Source organism: Mrakia frigida, assembly GCF_051309035.1.
Source record: "Mrakia frigida strain ATCC 22029 unplaced genomic scaffold BDY24scaffold_34, whole genome shotgun sequence".
NCBI classification, from domain to species: domain Eukaryota; kingdom Fungi; phylum Basidiomycota; class Tremellomycetes; order Cystofilobasidiales; family Mrakiaceae; genus Mrakia; species Mrakia frigida.
The window spans coordinates 281,779-299,697 of NW_027481247.1; the positions used below are offsets into that span (position 1 = coordinate 281,779).

The 17,919-nt window shown below is 53.9% G+C and overlaps 6 protein-coding genes across 6 annotated transcripts; 3 read left to right on the forward strand and 3 right to left on the reverse strand.

Annotated features, from left to right (window-relative positions):
• The first annotated feature begins 14 nt into the window (after positions 1 to 14).
• BDY24DRAFT_400335 (F-box protein) lies at positions 15 to 591 on the forward strand. The gene is made up of 4 exons (XM_076641944.1): positions 15 to 39; positions 112 to 255; positions 353 to 459; positions 531 to 591. Exons 2-4 carry the CDS (start codon positions 115 to 117, stop codon positions 562 to 564), a joined length of 282 nt encoding a protein of 93 aa, XP_076493543.1. The 5' UTR covers positions 15 to 39; positions 112 to 114; the 3' UTR covers positions 565 to 591.
• BDY24DRAFT_400337 (uncharacterized protein) lies at positions 584 to 1,162 on the forward strand. The gene is made up of 2 exons (XM_076641945.1): positions 584 to 982; positions 1,067 to 1,162. Exon 1 carries the CDS (start codon positions 612 to 614, stop codon positions 891 to 893), a length of 282 nt encoding a protein of 93 aa, XP_076493544.1. The 5' UTR covers positions 584 to 611; the 3' UTR covers positions 894 to 982; positions 1,067 to 1,162.
• Positions 1,163 to 2,049: 887 nt separating this feature from the next.
• On the forward strand, positions 2,050 to 5,935 carry BDY24DRAFT_400339 (serine/threonine-protein kinase). Its single transcript, XM_076641946.1, has 9 exons — positions 2,050 to 2,282; positions 2,636 to 3,289; positions 3,369 to 3,500; positions 3,577 to 3,646; positions 3,764 to 4,161; positions 4,261 to 4,383; positions 4,469 to 4,679; positions 4,780 to 5,238; positions 5,330 to 5,935. The coding sequence occupies exons 1-9, from the start codon at positions 2,191 to 2,193 to the stop codon at positions 5,510 to 5,512; spliced, it is 2,322 nt and encodes a 773-aa protein (XP_076493545.1). The 5' UTR covers positions 2,050 to 2,190; the 3' UTR covers positions 5,513 to 5,935.
• Positions 5,936 to 6,004: 69 nt separating this feature from the next.
• Positions 6,005 to 8,337, reverse strand: BDY24DRAFT_183308 (uncharacterized protein). The gene is made up of 5 exons (XM_076636339.1): positions 8,251 to 8,337; positions 8,030 to 8,143; positions 7,851 to 7,960; positions 6,908 to 7,754; positions 6,005 to 6,828 (listed from the first exon to the last, which is right to left on the reverse strand). Exons 1-5 carry the CDS (start codon positions 8,278 to 8,280, stop codon positions 6,292 to 6,294), a joined length of 1,638 nt encoding a protein of 545 aa, XP_076493546.1. The 5' UTR covers positions 8,281 to 8,337; the 3' UTR covers positions 6,005 to 6,291.
• A 2,322-nt stretch (positions 8,338 to 10,659) lies between these two features.
• Positions 10,660 to 12,190, reverse strand: BDY24DRAFT_183346 (uncharacterized protein). Its single transcript, XM_076636341.1, has 4 exons — positions 11,759 to 12,190; positions 11,579 to 11,683; positions 11,312 to 11,490; positions 10,660 to 11,204 (listed from the first exon to the last, which is right to left on the reverse strand). Exons 1-4 carry the CDS (start codon positions 11,840 to 11,842, stop codon positions 10,778 to 10,780), a joined length of 795 nt encoding a protein of 264 aa, XP_076493547.1. The 5' UTR covers positions 11,843 to 12,190; the 3' UTR covers positions 10,660 to 10,777.
• Positions 12,162 to 13,676, reverse strand: SPT4 (transcription elongation factor SPT4). Its single transcript, XM_076636340.1, has 6 exons — positions 13,589 to 13,676; positions 13,375 to 13,466; positions 13,167 to 13,272; positions 12,779 to 12,881; positions 12,348 to 12,594; positions 12,162 to 12,253 (listed from the first exon to the last, which is right to left on the reverse strand). Exons 1-5 carry the CDS (start codon positions 13,614 to 13,616, stop codon positions 12,576 to 12,578), a joined length of 348 nt encoding a protein of 115 aa, XP_076493548.1. The 5' UTR covers positions 13,617 to 13,676; the 3' UTR covers positions 12,162 to 12,253; positions 12,348 to 12,575.
• Positions 13,677 to 17,919: the final 4,243 nt, after the last annotated feature.

The following is a 17,919-nucleotide window of genomic DNA, read 5'->3' on the forward strand; positions in this document are numbered from 1 at the left end:
TTCTTCCTCCGACCATCAACATCGAAATCTGAGTACTAGGTGAGAATCTTGGCACTCTCGGCTCTTTACTATCCTCGTCTGAAGCTCTTCCCTTTTTCGCTCTCTCCTCAGACGATGCGTTCTCCTCCCAAGGTCCAAGTCGTCAAAGGTCGACCCGTTCCTTCCCTCCCCGTCGAGCTCCTGGATCAGATCTTCTCTCTCTGCTCTCCAAAAACTCTCAAGCAGCTTAATCTGGCATCAAAGAGGTTCCTCGACGTGAGTTTCAGCTTGAAGGAACTCCCGAGGATACCTGTTTCTCTGCCGACCTTCCTCAGCTTGAGCTCAACGCTCACCCATTCTCTCCTCCTCTCAGATCTCGCAACCTCTACTCTTCGCCAACGTCGTCGTCATGTGCGGATGGCAGTTCAAAGACTTGGACAATCTCACCCAGCATTCTGAGCGCCTAGCAGGTCTTGTCAGGTGAAGGCATTTTCTCTCGTTTCTAGGAGAGAACGCAAGCTGACCCCTCTCCTCTCCCTTTTCCGACCCAGATCTCTTGAAATCGGCTTCCCCACAGAATCTTAACGCCGAAACAACATTGATCTCGGGAAGTTAGACATTGTCTTAAGGCGATGCTTGAACCTCGTCGTCGCGTCGTCGTCGTGTTCCTCCCCTCCCTCCTCCCTCCCGGCCCCTCGATTGCTTCCTCCTCCTCTTCCCTCGTCACCAAACCCCTTCCATCCTCTTCGCCGCAACATCGAAGCTGCATCTCCCCTATCATCCTCCCTCTCGACCTCCTCCTTCACCGTCAGGACGCGTCGGGGACCTTCGACGGAACGCTGGAGGAGGTGAGACTCCCGACTAGCGAGGAGCGCTGTCCGACGCGAATTGAGTGGAGGAGCGAGGAAGGATGAGAGGGTTGAAGTGCAGGCTCGTAAAACGTGGGTAGGGAACAGCGAAGACGATAGAGGGAAAGGAGAGATGTCGAGTGATTTGCGAGCAGGTTCGTCTGTTTCCCTTCGTTTTGGCTTCTTTCTCGCAAGTGACGCGTGCTGACTCTCACTTATCTTATGCTTCGCTTCAATAGTGCCCTGGCGTAGTTCCGTTTCGTCGCTCGTTCCGGTCGGAAGCGATGAGGCTGGACGCGTTCTCTCAGCTCCTCCCTGTCCTTCGTTTTTGCGAGATAGATATATTTTTGGCGCAAGAGAGTGCGTATCGATTCTCATCGGACTTCTCAGCAAGTGTGAGCACTGGTCGATCGTCCCCAAACGAGGCTGGTCGTCGTCGAAAAGAGGACGAGGCGCGTCTCGTTTCAGACCGTCCTGTTGCTCTGCGGATTCCGGGGAAGATTTTCCCGAAGGGACCTACTCAAGTGAGGTAGATAGGTCCAATAAGAGTCGAGGTGTCAGTCTCTTCCTTACGAAAATCTTCCCTCTCTCTTCAGAAGGGCGCTAGGCTGGTTTTTCTTTGAGCTCCCTCCCTCTTGCTCCCTTCGCTCATCTTGTGTGTCCGTTTCTTCTGAAAGTTTTAGCCGATCTTGAGAAGCGCCTCCCGTAGCAACGGAAGTAAAGATGAAGAATACATACACATCTCTGCGAAAATAAAACGACAGGGAAACCTGCGCTTTCCTGACGCTGATGGCTTGAACCTTGCTCTGTTTCTCTCTCTCCTCCCAACTCCATCCATCTCTTCTCTCCTCTGGAACCCTCCCTCTCTCTTTCGCCAACGACGTTCAGTCTATCTCTACGCTCCTCTTCTCCTTCTTCTTCAACGCCTTCCATCCTCTCTCCTGTTCCCTGTGTTGGTATAATACCTGCTACTCCTGCCAAATCATCAGCAGTCGACGAACCGCCAGCCTCTCGACCTCTCCCTTCCCATCGTCCAAAGTCCTCCGGTTCAATCAGGATGATGAAGGTACGTATACAGGAATCAGACTCCGCTTATATATACTCTGCCCATGCTGACCTTTGCACGTTACTTTGTTGTATAGTTCTGGCCTCCCGGACCTTCTGATCAGGTTCGTTCTTGAGCTCTCTCCTTCCCTTCTCCCCTCCCTCCTCCCGTCCGTCCCCGAACGTGTAGCTTACCGTCAGCTCTTTCTCTTCTTCTTCTTCTTCTCTGCTCTCTCCTTCGACTTCTCTATACCGCCCACCGCCCTACCAGGTCACTCCTAAAGCTTCTGCTCAAGCTCAAGTGAATCCCTTTGACGCGATGGGGTCGTCTCAAGCCCAACCTCCTAGGACGCCAACAAACTCGGACTTCCCTCCTTCCATGGCGGTACCTCACGGGAATCCAGCAGTCAGGTAAGCACCGCCTTCCATATATACATAATTCGCTGGCTCCGAAGGGGGGAAGAGAAGGAAAGGCGAGGGAGGAAGGAGGCTAGAAGGAGGAGAAGAGCTTCCCTCGCTCTCGCCCCCACGTTGAGGCTCCCACAAGACGAGAGAGGAGCAAGTTTGCTCCTTCTTTTTCTCTCCGAGATGCATCATAGGGTCCCAACGAGGAGGGAAGACTCTTCCGAGATAGGAGCAGCTTTTTCTATAGAGAACGGACGGCTCTTTCCATGCTGACTGACATGCTTCCTCCTCCTCCTCTCTCCCTCCTCCTCTCCTCCCCGTTCCTCCCTCTCCTCCCTCCTCCACCTCGATCTTCTCAGTGGAACCACTGCTCTACCAACCACCTCCCTTTCGATCCACCCACCAGACTTCAGGATGAACGCTCCTCCTTTACGACGAAACCCAACCTCTCCCACCACTCAGAACACCAACCTCGCTCCTTCCCTCCAAAGCAACCAATCTTACTCCGGCGCCTCCACTCCTTCCCATCTCAGCATCTCCTCCACCCTCGAATCCACCTCCATATCCTCTCCTGCCTCCAGCTCGCCTCGTTCTCTCTCTCCCAACACCCATCCCAAGGGTCACCTCACCGTCAAGCTCATGTCCGCTCGAGGTCTCAACATCCCTTCCGAGGCCATGGCCACCAGCAGACCCTACGTCGTCGTCACGTTCGAGAACAACGAGTTCGTCTCCAGGGAACCCATAGAGTCGCACGAACCTACCACCAAGGGAGTCGCTACCTACACTCCTTCAGCACCTCCCACGCCGAGCAGCGGCATCTTGGGGATCGGGTCCATCTCGAGAGCGTTCGACATGGCAGCGAGGTCGAGGAGCGCCGCGATGATGGGCAAGACGAAGTTGACTCTCCCTGGAGCCAAGAGTGGGGCGACGACGCCTAAGGCTACAGAGAGCAGGTCAGAGTGGTTGGGGAAGCCATCAGCGTGCGATCCAGTTTGGAAACACGAGGTCACCTTGTGAGTTTGAGTTTCGTTTGATTGAAGGAGAGAGAGAGCTCATCCTGACTGACCTCCCTTCCCCGTTGTTGTACTCTAGTGATCTCGTCAGCGAAACATCTCTCATCTATATCACCGTCTACGATCGAGCTCAGGAGGGAGAGGGATTCCTTGGGATTCGAGAGATTCGTCCCGTCTGTCGAAACGGTTTCGTGATGGACTCGTGGTTCAAGTGAGTTGATCTTGTCTTCTCCTATTCGGATGCGACGTTGAATGCTGACCGATCGACGTTGCTTCTCCTTTCGTAGGCTTGGGACTCGAGGGACGGAGGAGGTTTCAGGAGAGGTCAGGGTTCAGATTCGGTACGACGTCGCTCAGGTTCGTCTTCCTCCTTTCCCTTCACCAACTCAGCAACTCGTTTTCATCGTTCGAGTGGGCTCGACGTCACAAGCTGACCCTCATCTCTCCATCCCTTCGCTTTTTTCCCTCTAACAGAGCAAGACTCACCTTACCCCTCGGGACTTCGAGTTCCTCAAGCTCATCGGTCGAGGAACGTTCGGACGAGTCTTCCAGGTTCGGAAACGAGACACCAAGCGAATCTACGCCATGAAGGTCCTCTCCAAGAAGGAGATCGTAGCCAAGAAGGAGGTCGCTCACACCATCGGAGAACGGAAGATCCTTCAAACCTCCCTCGAATGCCCTTTCCTCGTCGGACTCAAGTTCAGCTTCCAAACGGAGAAGCAGCTCTACTTCGTTACGGACTACAAGAGTGGAGGCGAGTTGTTCTGGCATCTTCAGAAGGAGGGGAGGTTCACGGAGGAGAGGGCGAGGTTTTACATCGCTGAGTTGGTGCTGGCGCTGGAGCATTTGCACAAGTACGATATCGTCTACAGGTGAGTTTTCAGGTTTCCCTTTCGTTCCTCGATTGTTCGAGTTGGTATTTGAGGTGGTGGAGAGCTGATTGCTATCGTTTTGGCGTCGTTTTTGTTCAGGGATCTCAAACCCGAGAACATCCTCCTCGACGCGACCGGTCACGTCGCTCTCTGCGACTTTGGACTCTCGAAACCCGATCTCGCCGCCGATCAGCTCACCAACACTTTCTGTGGAACCACCGAGTGAGCATTACTTCTTGAGTTTCTTCTCGAGCCGACCTCATCAAAGCTCGAGCTGACCCTTCGTTCGTTCCCTCGCCTCCCCCAGATACCTCGCTCCCGAAGTCCTCCTCGACGACAACGGATATTCGAAGCTCGTCGATTTCTGGTCCCTCGGAGTCCTCCTCTTCGAGATGTGCTGTGGATGGAGTCCCTTCTACGCCGAGGATACTCAACAGATGTACAAGAACATCTGCTTTGGAAAGATTCGATTCCCTCGAGGCGTTATCGACGAGGATGGGAAGCAGTTCGTCAAGGGAGTGAGTGCTCGTTCTTTCTAGCCTCTTATCTCCCGCGTTTTATACAGACCGCGTCGAAGGCTCGAAGCTGACCGCTCTCCCTCGTTCTTCCCTCCCTCAGCTCCTCAACCGAAACCCCAAACACCGACTCGGAGCCACTCGAGACGCCGCCGAACTCAAGGATCATCCCTTCTTCAAGTCCGTCGACTGGGTCGCTCTCGCTTCCAAGCAGGTCACTCCTCCTTTCAAACCCGTCGTCGAATCGGACGAGTCCGTCGCCAACTTCGATCCCGAGTTCACCTCAACGTCCGTCCAGTCGGCGAACCCCTTCGAGGAGGACGATCCTATCGAGGGATGGGTCAACCAGCCTTCCAACGGAATCAACGCTGCTGGAGGAGGAGCTGGAAACGGAACGAACGGGACGTCGAGCTCGATGGTCGGGTCGATGAGCGGAGGAACTGGAATGGCGATCAAGAGCACACCGCAGAGACCTGGACTCAACCCTCTAGGAGGAAGTCCCCTGACGAGCAGTGTACAGGAGAACTTCAGAGGGTTCACTTACTCGGGAGAGTCGATGATTGTGAGTTTCCGAGCTTTGTTTCCTCGCCGTCGACGCGTCTCGTTTTACGACGCTGACCTCGCTTCGCTTCTTTCGTTTCCCTCTTTCGCAGCGTCCACCAGATGGCATCCTCATCGACGACGACGGAGAAGCTCTCGAGGAGGACGAGGACGCTCTCGATCCCGAGGATTATGATGAGGACGAGGACGCGGAAAGGGAGGAGGAGGAGGAGGAAGGAACGAGGCTCGTTCGAGGAGTTCTGCGACGAGACGCCGACATCGACATGGAGGATTAATCGGACGACTTCCTCACCCTTCTCTCGTTAGTGTACGACGAGTTCTACCTTTTTACCCACCCTTGATCTACACCTCTCCTTCGTTTCTCGTCTCTTTGCATTCACCCTCCTCTCTTCGACCTGGACACTTTCAACCTTACACTTTACATCCCCCTTCGTTTCCTACATGTGCCACTCCATCCATCCATCTCCGCATTCATCCATCTCTCTCTCTCTACTAACATTGCTCTTTCTCTGTTTTGTATCGATTCGTCGACACGCCGTCCCCTTTCTCTCCCCGACTCTTCTTCTTTCTTGTTCTCAGTTTCCTTTCTTTTCGGTTTCGGTCTTCGGTTTCTGCTTCGCTTTAAGTTTCGTCTTCTTCTCCTTGTACTTATGTACCACTCGCGCCCTTTCGAGATGACGATAAACAAGTAAACGTTCTTCTTCGTTCGTCGAGTTGGAACTTGGTGGCGAGAAGAGAGAGAGAGAGCACAAAAGGAGAGGAGAGGGAGCGTCATGAGATTTCGTAAAGAGAGGATTGCATAGTGAGGAAGTAGCGAAGGTGCTGGTCGCTTGAGGGTTCGCTTGGTGCGATTCACGAGTTGGATCTGGAGGAAAGAAGGGACGGAGGGGACGAACGCGTCAGAAACTGAGAGAGACGAGAAGCGAAGGACTGGATAAACCTGAGGAACGACTCGAAAGAATCTTGCTCGATGGGCGACGAAGGAGACCTATAAATCAGGGAAGCAGAGGTCAGATTGAGGACCTAGAGAAGGAAGAACGCAAGAGAGGAAAACTCACCTCGAGTCGAACGCGTCCAAATCGAAGCCTCCGACGGCGAGAGCCTCTCGAACCTCATCGACTTCGCACTCCATGATGGCCGAGATGGGATCCTCTCCGTCTTTGACGTCTCCGCATCCGAAACAGCGACATCTATTGACCTTCTCCTCCGTGGGAACGCCGTCCAGCTTGTCGACCCACATCTCCCACTCGCCGTCCTCCCCGTTTCCGACGTCCGCCTCGATCTGAACAACCAAGCCCTTCTTCGTCTTCAACGTCGAGTGAAGGACCTTGTCCTTCCCGTCGGCGAAGACCTCGTGAAGGAGTTGAAGTCGAGCGACGTGGAGGTTGTAAAGGAGATCGAAGAGGGAGAGGTATCCGCCGATGACTTCCGACGCGTCGTGGAGGGAGGGATGGGAGAAAGCGAGCTTCGTGTAACAAGCTTGAGAGCATGCGAGGGTGGTAGTAACGGTGGGGGTCGGTGTGAGGGAGCTGTCGATGTAGAGGACTCCGAGGATGGCCAACTCGTGAGACATGACGGCGACGGTTTCGAACTATGAACAAAGAACAAAGAGACAAAGAGATGGAGAGGTCAACACGAGGGGTCTCTTCGAGCTCTACGAATCTACTTACCCAGTCAGGCCACCTGAGATCGCTTTCGTCTGCCATAAGCATGTAGGCAAACGTGTTCGTCTGCCTCGCCAGCGCTCGGATCATCCTCGACTTGACGACGGATCCAGCGACGAAGCGAATCCTCAATGCGCTCTCGACGAAATCCTGTCCTGCCGACTCTCGATAATAGTCGGTATCGATGCATCGAACCATGGTTCCTGCCCAAGCGTGTTGAAAGGAGAAAGAAGGAGGTTCGGCTGCTCCGTCGATGAACATCTTCCACGAGTGACCTCCAACCTCGAATCCTTCCTCGGACTCCCAGTCTCGCAGGCCAAGCGAAACCACTTCGAGCGAGGTCTGAGTCTCCATGACTTTTTCGAGGTAATCGTAGGCGGATCGGAAGGCGATGGGAGCGACTTGAAAGTAAATGATGTTGAGGTTTTGGATGTCTCGCGACCTGAGAAGGGAAGGAGGAGGATCCATCGGGGTTTCGAATCCAAACCAGAGAGCTGGGACCACGACCGAATGGAATTGAAGGAAGTTGAGGAACTTCTCGAGGAAATTGATCTCTAGGAGAGAGAATCCTGCCTCGAGCTTGGGAACCTCGAGCGGCGCGACGCGCTTTCGAGGAAGTCGAACTGGGGAATCGAGGTTGAGGGTGTTGAAACTCTGTCGGAGGTAGCCGACGACTTCGAGCTTCTCGATGAGTGGATGTGCGTAGACCATGACGAAGACGGCGTCGTTGATGAGAGGGGAAGGGAGGGAGATGGAGGTGAGGTTGACGAAGGTGGGAAGAGCTGCGACGATGGAAGGGATGTAGACGGAAGGGGAGGCGGCGTAGACTTCGGGGACGTCGATGAAGAGGATCCTAAAGACAGAAATAAAAGTAGGAGTCAATTCGAGCTACTGAAGCTTCGATGAAGAGGGCACTTTCAGGGGAAGAGGGAAGGAGAGTGAGACGGACCTCAAGAGCTCGCCTCGATGCGCATTCTTTCCCATGAAGATGAGGGGATCGAAGCTAGCTTTCCTGTTGGCGACGATGTGCATCTCCTGATCCATCAGAGGTCTTGCAATCTACCCACAGGGAAGATGGGGGGCGTCAGTGTCAGGCGAGAGCAGGAGGAAGGAAGAAACAGGACTGACGATTCTCAATCGACGACAGGTTGAAGCGACAGCTCGCAGATCCAAGTGGGAGATGGAGGAGTATTTGAGGATCTCGGTGAAGACCTCGGTGGGCACTCGAATAATCGGACAGTGCTAGGGAGAAAGGAGGAAGAAGGAAGGAGAGGCAGACGTGAGCTCGACTCTTCCTTCCCATCCTTCCCTCCACTGCTCTCGCAGACTCTCGGCTCATGAGTACTCACGGAAGCGGAGATCTGACCTCTGGTCTTCATTTGGTGAGTTTGATAAGGACGATGAGCGATGGGAGAGTTTCCTGCGTGATGATGGTGGGAGCAAAAAGGTACAAACGAAGGTCGCGAGCTCACCTCTTTGGTCCTCCGCCCGCTTCCTTCTCCTCCCCAATCGTCGTCAACGCTCAATCCTCGCCGTTTCTGAAGAAGCTGAGTCTCAACATAGAATCCTTTGCTTTTAGACCCGTATACACGCGATTCTCTGCTCTGATAGGCGGACTTTCTTTCGACAGCCCATCCCTCCCTCCTCTTCTTCTGTCCCCTGAATTCACTCCTGGTCTTCATCGCTCCCGCTCCCTCAGAACTAGACTAGCGTGAACTTGGTTCTATTCCTCGGCTTTCGAAAACGCGAAATGGTCTGGAAATCTCCTACACAAGCTTCGAGACGCGGCCTCGCTCGGCCCTCTTCCTTTCCTTGGATCGTTCTTGATCGCAGGCCTGCTTGGTTGGTTGGACAGCTTCCTCTTGAGCCGAGCTCTGAAACATACATTCACTAATTCGTGAAACGAAGGGGAAGAAGCGTTTCATTTCTCTCGTGGAAAGCGAGAGCTGGACCCGAAGTGTTGGCTGATCCATCAACCTCTGCGTCCTCCTTCTCTTCTCCTTTTCCTCTCCAACGCTCATGATATATCATCAGCCCTCTTCTCTTTCCCCTCGCCGAACCGAGGCCGCTGAAGGAGTTCCTCTCCCGTCAATTCTCTCGATACTCCTCGACGCGCCTCCGCTCCCTCCACCCCCAGCTCCTCCCCCTCCTGCTCGGTCGACCAGCAGCGATCGATTCCATCGATCCCTCAACATCCGAAGGCTACCTCACCTCTTCCCTCCTCAGGGATTGGAAGGACACGCTTTTCCTGTGAAGTTTCCAGAGGGAGACGTGGGCGTCTTAGACCCTGGACGAGGTGAGTCTTCCTGTTCGTTCAGACGCTCTTTCAGGCGCATCGAGCTGAACAACATTCAACTTGGTCATTAGTTTCCGTCCTAGCAGTAGGTGGACTCCCTGCAGGACGAACGGGAGGTTTCCGTCCCAAGCAGAGGTTCGTTTTCGACGCTCTCCCTTTGTTTTTCGAACTCAAACTCTCCGCCTCGAGGACCATGGACTCCCAGTTCTTTTCCTAATCACTCAACAGTATACCCAGCTCTCTTCCTCTCTTGGATCCTCGATTTCCTTCGTCCTTAACTTCCCTCGCTTCAACCTCCCGCCCACCTCCTCCTTCAAATCACGACGCGCTTCGACCTTCTCGCCAACCCGACCCCCTCTTCCCACGTCAGCCTCACCTTCGAATATCCATCGAGCTCGCCAACTCCAATTCTCTGTATCATCCATCTCAGAACCTCCCTCCGACCCCGGTCGAACTCCTTTTATCGCCCTCATCGCCTTTTCAAGCTTCTGCCGTTGGCGCGTCGTCCCGTGAGGCCATTCCCTTGACTCTTCGTTTCCATGACCCATACGTCTGTAAACAATGCTGATAAGTCCCTTCCTGCCCTTTCTTCCGTGATATTTTCTCCTTCGCCAGATTCCCCTCTCGTCGCGTCTTTCGAGACAAAGGGCCGACGAATCTGCTCGAGCTGTCGGATGATCAAGTTGGAAGATTCTTTCATCTCGAGGTGGAATGGGTAACTCTGCATGACCTGCGATAGCTGTAGACGACGATCAAGAATGTACCAGCGGAACTCGAAGAAGGACGCGTCGTGTGAGTTCCTCGTCCGCTTTTCTCGACGTTTCCCGTCTTTTTCCTGCTAACGAAACTTAAGTCGGTGCTAATCTTACTCGCAGCATCAGTCTTAGCTTCCATCTCGAGACCCTCAACCGGATCATCCTCCACGTCCTTCGAAAATCCGTCGGACACCCTGTCCTCTCCTCCTCCGCCCTACCCACTCTCCCTCGGTCCTCTACCCCCTCAACAACCTTTCACAACGCTTCCGTTACTTCCTAAGAAGCATCCTCGATCGGTCAGCGCGGTGGAAATGACGAAGAAGGACGGAAAGAGAACGAGACGCGTCGCTAGCTTTGAATTTTAGATTTGACACGCTGTTTTGCTTTGACGATCTTCTTTCCCTATGGAAGCTCTCTCCTAGGCTTGTTTCGTCCATCTAAATCCTTCTATTCATCTCAGTTTCTTGCTCTCCTCATTCCTCTCTCTCTCTTCCCCTCCTCCTCCTCCTCTCCTTCCCTCGTCTCTTCGTGCAAGAGAGCGTACCCAGCATGCAACACCCAACAGTCAAGAAGCAAAGAGAGAACCTAGTGATTTATGACCTAGACAAGTAACCAAAGGAAGGAATGGAAGGAAACCGAAAAGGGCAGGTGGGGTGTGTAAAGTAAGGGAGGTAGGAACGTCGACGCGACGGCGACGAACAAACAAAGCGAGAGGGGAAGGGGGAAGAGGACCTAGGCGGAGCACGAGGTACACGTTTGGATGTTCTGTTGAACGAACTGAGGGTCAGTTCAACTTCGAGCTTCGACGAAAGGCGACGGGAGAGCTCAACTCACTCGTCCCCACCCACAGCTTCCCAACAGAAGATCCACGTCGCCCGCGACGCCAACATCCAAAGAAGCTTCAAGAGCGACGAAGACTCCGCCGACAGCGGAGGTCCAATATCCGAACTGGTTGGCGTGGGCGGTGGAGACTACTCGAGCGGTGAGAGCGATGTCGAGGCCGAGGAAAAGGTGGGAGGTGTTTTCGACTTGGATCTGGGCGGGAAGGGAAGCCAGCAGGGAAAGGGCAGGAAGGTAGTGAGGGAGAGGGGAGACGAGGCGAGGAAGCGGGGAGAAGGAAGGAGTGGGAGAGGGAGAGGAGGAGGACAGAGCGAAACTCACTTGGGCGAAGTTCAACGATTTCAAGTGAGCGATCAACAAAGCTTCCGATCGGAAGGCGACCCAGAGTCCGACGTTGTTGAAGTATCCAAACCTAAGGGACGAGTGAGGCAATTCAAGAAAGGAAAGGGCGAGAGCATCAGCTCGAGTCACTCATCAATCATCGCGTCTCGTCTCGTCTCGTCAAAGCAGCCGACTCACTGGTACCAAGTAGGTTGCACCCAAGTGGCAGGACAGTTGAACGTCCACCATCCGTTACTCCCACCAGCCGAAAGGATCCCAGTTCCGAACAAGCCAGCGGTCGTATCGAGAACCGCTCCGAGTCCCAAAAAACCGTGAGCGGAGCCTCCTCCGAGAGCGAGGGCTCCTGACCCGGTGAGCTTCATGAACGAACGAAGGAACGAAGACGAAGAATTCAGCGACGTCAAGAGGGAAGAGAGGGAAGAGAAGAAGGGAAGAGAGACAAACAGCAGCAGACGCAGACTCAGCTACCCCGACGAGAGATCCAACTCCCAGAGAACCAGCTCCAGAACCAGCAAGGGACCCAGATCCTGAACTGGAGAGGAGGCCGAGCTAAGAATCACCAAGAAACACAGAGTCAGCGAAGCAAACGAACGGAAAGGGAAAGAAGAAAGACGAGAGACTCACTCCTCTGTTCTTGATGGGGACGGGCGAAGCGTTGACATTGGCGACGGAAAGAGCGAAGGTGACAATCGAAAGGAGGGAAAGCATTTTTGAAAAGCTAGGTTGGCTAGAAGGGAGTGTGGTGAAGGTTGAAAGTGAGGAGGGAGGGAGGGGAAGGGAGGTGATGGTTGATGAGAGACGAGAAGAAAGGCAGGGAGGGAAAGGCTTTATAGACTTCGAAGCAGTGCTGCGAGTGGGAGCCGAGAGGGGTCAGGAGGGAGCTGGAATTGAACTGGCTGGGGAGGGATTCGAGAATTCAATGAGGGCAAAGTGGTTTTGTGGTTGTGGGGGGTGTTGATCGCAAGGAACCGAGCCGCGTTTGGTTTTGAGTGAAGATTGAGCGCTGAGCTTGAGTTGGAGAGGTTGGGTTGGGAGGCGGGCTGAGAACGTTGGCGGAGCGTGTTGACTTGTAGAAGAGACAGAGCTGGAAGCTGGAGGCGGGAGCTGGAGGCGGTACTGCTGGTCGAGGGGAAGAGAGGAGGAGAAGGAGAGGGAGGGTTCGAGGTGAATCACTTCGTTGTGAGGGCTCTGAGGGAAAAGGGGTTGAGCTCACCGATACAGGTCAATTCGCAATTTTTCGAGTCCTTGGAAGGGATGGGAAGAAGCCGGTAGGGGGATACAACATCGTAATACGTGAAAGAGAGAAAGACGTGAAAACTGAAGCTCGACTCGACTCGACCCAACCGAACCTCCCTTCGTCCTCCAGCAGGATCGTCCGGTCTGTCGAGGGGTGGTGATACAGGGACGGCGACAAAGATGTTATGCTGATAAGACGATGCTGCTACTCCTCGTCCATCTCGCTATGAAGACAAAGAGGAAAGAAGAAGGCAGAGAGGGAAGGAAAGGGGAAGGTCAGCTCCAGCTCGAGCGCTCGTTCGTTCGTTTCCAGACCTCCTTGAGCTTTAAAGCACCTCTCTAGCTCTTCCACATCACCTCCCAACAATACAAAACTTTCCTCCAAGAAGAAACGGAAGCTGTACTGACTCTCGCCTCCGATACGTGAACCCTCTCGAGTTGAGCTCCTCAATCACATCCTCTGGCAGCTTCCCTGTGACTCGAGCGGCGTAGAGACCTCGGGTGTATTTGTCTGATGAGGTGAATGAGCGGAAGGGGAGGGTACGAAGTCAGTTGGGGTTCTGAGAAAAAGAGAAGGACGAGACAGCGAAGGAAGGGGAGAGAGGGAGGGAGGGGCGGTCGAGGGACGGTTGAGCTCATTTCTCTCTCGACCCTCCCTCGCTGGAGCTAGAGGAGCCCGCTCTACATCGAGAAACGGCTTTCCCGTAGCTCATCGACTCTCTCTCGGAAGAGCCAACATCCTGCTAGCTCGAGAAGGATGGAAAGAGAACCAGAAGGAAGAGGAAGCTCGACTGACCTGTCCTCTGCCACCTCGCGACCCAACTGTTATCCCTCATGACCGCAATCACTCCATCGAACTGAGCAGAAGTACACTGAGCGACCTTCTCTCCCGATCCTTTCATCTACACCGTTATGAAAAGAAGCGACGGTCAGCGAAGGAAGGAGGTTGAGCTCTCGAGCTGGACGAGCTCGAGAACGAAAGCGAGAAGAACGACGGTGCTCACCTGCAAGATCTCTTCACAATTCGGGCAACCTGATTTCCTGAACTCGGAGGAGGAGAGGAGGATGGAGCAGAGGAGGCAGGAACGGAGCTTGGCTGGAAGGATGAAAGAAGGAGAGGAGGAGAGGAAGGGAGAGGAGAGTCAGCTTGAGTTGAGCTTGTTTCCTGGGCTGGTTTCAAACGGTGAGAAGAGAAATGAGAAGAAGAAGAGCGCTCACCTTTTCCGGATGGGAGAGTAGCGGCCATGTTCAAAGAAAAATAGAGGAAGGGGGAGGAGATGGTGGGTTGGGGAAAGCGTCAAGCTCGAGCTGAGGCGAGGGAGAAGGAGGGAGGTTCGTTGCTAGGCTGAAGATGCTGAGTTTGTTGAGAGAGCAAGGGATGGAAAATCTTCACTTCTGATAGTTCGATGTTATTGAGATCAGTCTCGAAAGGGGATCTACTGCCATAAACCTGCGAACAATATGTGAACTCGCCTTAACGACCGCCCCTCCCCCTCCTCCCAGCTTTTTCGCTCGCTTTCTTCCCTCTCGAACCATCACCTCCCTCCTTCCTCTCCTTCTCTCCTTCTTCTCTTCTCCTCGTAAGTCTCCCCCCCCCCTCTCTACATCACTACCACCCTCTCCCTCTCGTTATTACTTTCTCTCTATTTCCCTGTGACGACAACCCACAAAACCCACTTAGGCCGGGAAGTCCTCCAAGACTTCAGAGCTTCTCTTCTCCTCCGACGGTTCGTCTTGAATCTGCGGGTCCAGGAGGGGAGATGGTTCGTTTCGGGCGGTGAAGGCAATACACATTTTATGTCATAGTTATGCTGAGGGATTTAGAGAAGAACGAACAAAGTTGAGGAGGGCTTTCTGGGGGAAGAAAAGAGGTGGATCGAAGGAAGGAAGATGGTTGTGCTGACCTTGTTCCTCTCTTCTTCTTCTTCTTCTTCTTCTTCTTGCTTCGGAATCGCTTTGGGCAACAGGTTCTCGCTAGGCTGGCCGTGGATGTCGACAACTCGTTCGTGACTATTGAGGGCTGGGAGGGAACGGAAGGGAGATGCTTGCCTTGTAGTGAAGGGAGGTGGTTTGCGAGGTCCTCTTCTTCCCGTCAACATCCCTTCCGAGGGTCTCGATCCGACGGCAGAAGACTTTCCTCGCAGACCACTCGACTCCATTCACGACTCGCCTCTCCTGTCCCCTCCATTAACCACCCCATCTTCTATCTCTCCCTCCCCTTCAACCTCCTTTTCAATCCTTCTTTCCCTCCCTCCCTTCCTTCCTACCCCGTCGCGCCACCCTCTTTCGAGTTCTTGCCTCTCTTCGACAGCGTCTTCTCTTCTCGTACCCGCTTGAAAAAGCAGCGAGATCTGGAGACGCTGGAAGGAGTGGGGTTGGAGAACTCGTCGATGGGCGGCGGGACGAGCGAGGGAGGCCACTCTCCTTCCCTCTGTCTTTCTTCGCCGGCCTTACGCTTTTCAGAACCCTCTCGCTGCTGGTTCCTCTCTCTGCTTTAAGCGTTCTTTGCTTTCGCAAGTGAACGGTTGGAGCAGGAAGGAAGGTCGAGCAACGAGTCGTTTTGTCTGGCCCATTGTCCTTCCCGTTCTCTCCTTTCTTACCTTTCCTTTAGTTCGTTTGCACTCGTTCTTTCCCTCGACTATATCATCTCCTCTTTACCACTCTGTTCTTATACTCCTCTCTGTGAAGCAGCACGTGCAACGGCCCTCTCGTACTTCCCTTTTCTGCTACTCCACATACTCTCTCGAGAGTAAGGGCGTGGTGTCCGAAGCACGAGTAGCTCGTTCGCTGAGCTTGCCTTTGTCATAATTTTCCGCTTCGGCCTTCGTGTCTACACTCGATCGCAGGCGACGAAGGTACGACAGTGGGGAGCACAAGAAGTCGAAACAAACGCGGAGGAGAGAGAACGAGGTCGCTTCCCTCCCCCTTTTGCTTCCTTCCTTCCTTCTTTCGCCCTGATTTGTGCGAGACGAAAACCTCCATCGCCCCGATCTCTCTTTCCCTTCGCACCACTCTGCTTGATCTTGTGTAGACCGGCATTGTGGTCGAGCAGGATGGGGGTGTCAGGCCGTCGTCGTTTCTCTTTCTTCGTTCGACCCCATCGAACGCGAACCCTTCTCGCCCTGTTTCGCCTTGATCTCTCTTTCCTTCGCATCACTCTGCTCGGTCTTTTGGATCGGCATCGTGGCGAGAGGGGGAGCATCAGTGCGAAAGGGGGTGGCCGTCGTCGATCCTCTTCTAGGCTTCCCACTCGACTCGCTTCAATCCTGCTAGCTCTTCCAGACCATCTTTTCTTTGTAGCAGTTACTATTTCGAGCTGCTCCCGGTCGAAGATGATGGAGTGTTAAGTGTTCGAGAGGAGGGGAGGAGGAAGACGCGTTCAGAGGTGAGACGAAACGAAACGAGCAGACGAGCGGGAAGGTTGGGTCCGTTCACTCGAGGCCAGACTGGAAGACTGTTCCATTTGGGCTTCAAGGCAGTGCCTGCGGTGGTAGGTACTCCTCTAATCCCCGAGTGTTTGGAAGGTCGAAGGTTCGAAAGAGCGACGACGGCGACTCGTCGTTCGACTTCTGCCCTCCTGTCTTTTCCTTCGACCTCGTGATCAATTTTGTCTCTTTTTTTTTCGATTCTCTGTTTTTCTTTTTACCTTCCCACTTTGTTTCTATTTCTCTCGATCTCGATCTCTATAGCGCCCAGCGAACGAGCCTTTCTTCTCTTTCTTCCCTCGTCCCCTTCTTCTTCTGACTGTCATGACGCAGATCCCTCTCAGCCCGTATCTAGCTCCGGGATACCTCTCCTCCAGGTTATCGTCACTAGATGAACGAGGTGGAAGGAGGCAGGCAGGTTGAGAGTCATTTGCGTCGCCTTTCGAGACCGAGACCCTCCTTGTTCGACGCGTTTGAACGGACGGGAACGAGATGTTGTCGAAGAAGCTGTTTGCTCGGAACCCATAGAATCTCCTGGTTTTGAAGGGACGCTCTCTTCCACCGAAGTTAGGGGACCCTTGGCTCTGAGCGGCTCGTTTCGACGCGTCGTCGAAAGGGAGGAGGGAGGAGGGAAGGGGGAATCCCTTTCACTCGACTGTTTTCCGGGTGGCTTAGCTCTCAGCGGACATCCTCGAGATTCTCTACAAGGCTGAGAGCATGGTTACGGTTCGAGTGCTCGGTCCCGAAGGGTTTGAGCGGGAGAGCAGAAGGGCATGAGGGACGCGTCGCGTCTTGGGTTCTCCTGCTTTTCCCCTGTAGGAACGGCTTATGGGATATTTTCGCTTGAACTTCACATATTCCTTCTCGTGCAGCTCCAGGTTGAGATCCGATCTTATCGAACTGGCTTGGAGCTGAGGGACGGAGAGGACGATGAGTCGTCTGTTGTCTGTTGACCTTCTTCTTTTCTTCCCTCGTCTTTGATTTCACGATTCACTTGGGTCTTTCCTTCGCATCCTCTCTTTGCTCTCTTCAGACATAGGAGGTTATACCGGAGGAGCTCAGGCAAGGCGACGCTCCTCGTCTCCTCGACGTCTCCGCTCATTCGAAAGGGCAGGGACGTCGAGGGAACAGACGACGTCACCTTGCTAGACTTTTCTCCTCCTTCGTGCCATCGATTAGTTTTGCAGTTATTCTTGCCCCCTTCGAGTCGAGACTCGTCGCCTACCGATCGAAGGACCGAGGGGAAGGAGGAGACCAAAACTGAACGTCGTTGTTCTTCTTTTCATTCCGTTCCCATTTTTCAGGTTTCAATTCCTGAAACACACGTTTCTCTCGTCCGCTTCTCGAGTCCGCTGAGAGCTGGAGCTGGAGTTCGGAGATCGAGTGCCTCCCCTGCTGAAAGGCAAGCTCCGAGGAGAAAGTTGACGACGCGTCGCGACTCGCGTCTCTTCGTTTTCCTTTTTTGTCGCCCCGTTGCGGTGGCACGTCCTTGAGGAAGTTCCAAACATATCGCTGCTCGGAGGTTTCTGTCTGCTCCGTTGTATCATCTAACTCCGGAGCTGCAGATAAAACTCGACTAACGAGCTGCTTGACCACGTCCTCCTCCAAAAAAAAGTCTCTCAGACGCCACTCGCTCGCATCTTGCACCTGGCGGAAGCTTCTTGAGAGCCCGAAACGACTTCTCAACAAGCTGCCGTTGGGTTCCAGATTCGAGCGTCTGCCTGCGTGGTCGCTTTTGAGCTTCGATCCCAGGAAGATGTCTTCGTCGCCTCTCTTTCGCCCCCTCCCTTCACTCGAGGACCTCTCCGACGAGATCAGCTCACTAAGTACGAAGCTTGCCTCAATCTCGTGCTTCCTCCTGATTCCTAAACGACGCCTTAAGCTCAGGCAGGCTGGAGAGAGAGACACGACGAGACGCAGAAAGTCGCAGTACGTTTCTCGGCGCTTCGAGTCTCTCTGCTCTCTTTCCTCCCGCACCGCATCCTCTCATACCCACGCCAAGAGTCGAGATATACAGATCGAAAGAGACCCAGGTCGAGGATGGGTAGCTACGGGTGCGGAGCTCGATTTAGAAAGGCGAGTCTTTTGAGTTCGAAGAGAGCTCGCGACGCCGACGAGAGACAG

Bases quoted from the DNA above. Each gene is read 5' to 3' on its own strand.
- BDY24DRAFT_400335 (XM_076641944.1), top strand. From the start codon at position 115: ATGCGTTCTCCTCCCAAGGTCCAAGTCGTCAAAGGTCGACCCGTTCCT. The intron at 256-352 runs GTGAGTTTCAGC...TCCTCCTCTCAG, and splicing joins CATCAAAGAGGTTCCTCGAC to ATCTCGCAACCTCTACTCTT. The intron at 460-530 runs GTGAAGGCATTT...TTTCCGACCCAG, and splicing joins CGCCTAGCAGGTCTTGTCAG to ATCTCTTGAAATCGGCTTCC.
- BDY24DRAFT_400337 (XM_076641945.1), top strand. From the start codon at position 612: ATGCTTGAACCTCGTCGTCGCGTCGTCGTCGTGTTCCTCCCCTCCCTC.
- BDY24DRAFT_400339 (XM_076641946.1), top strand. From the start codon at position 2,191: ATGGGGTCGTCTCAAGCCCAACCTCCTAGGACGCCAACAAACTCGGAC. The intron at 3,290-3,368 runs GTGAGTTTGAGT...GTTGTACTCTAG, and splicing joins TGGAAACACGAGGTCACCTT to TGATCTCGTCAGCGAAACAT. The intron at 4,680-4,779 runs GTGAGTGCTCGT...TCCCTCCCTCAG, and splicing joins GGAAGCAGTTCGTCAAGGGA to CTCCTCAACCGAAACCCCAA.
- BDY24DRAFT_183308 (XM_076636339.1), bottom strand. From the start codon at position 8,280: ATGAAGACCAGAGGTCAGATCTCCGCTTCC. The intron at 7,961-8,029 runs GTCAGTCCTGTT...CCCTGTGGGTAG, and splicing joins CCTGTCGTCGATTGAGAATC to ATTGCAAGACCTCTGATGGA. The intron at 6,829-6,907 runs GTAAGTAGATTC...CTTTGTTCATAG, and splicing joins ATCTCAGGTGGCCTGACTGG to TTCGAAACCGTCGCCGTCAT.
- BDY24DRAFT_183346 (XM_076636341.1), bottom strand. From the start codon at position 11,842: ATGCTTTCCCTCCTTTCGATTGTCACCTTCGCTCTTTCCGTCGCCAAT. The intron at 11,684-11,758 runs GTGAGTCTCTCG...GGTGATTCTTAG, and splicing joins TCCCCATCAAGAACAGAGGA to CTCGGCCTCCTCTCCAGTTC. The intron at 11,205-11,311 runs GTGAGTCGGCTG...CTCGTCCCTTAG, and splicing joins GTGCAACCTACTTGGTACCA to GTTTGGATACTTCAACAACG.
- SPT4 (XM_076636340.1), bottom strand. From the start codon at position 13,616: ATGGCCGCTACTCTCCCATCCGGAAAAG. The intron at 13,467-13,588 runs GTGAGCGCTCTT...TCATCCTTCCAG, and splicing joins TACTCTCCCATCCGGAAAAG to CCAAGCTCCGTTCCTGCCTC. The intron at 13,273-13,374 runs GTGAGCACCGTC...ATAACGGTGTAG, and splicing joins ATTGTGAAGAGATCTTGCAG to ATGAAAGGATCGGGAGAGAA.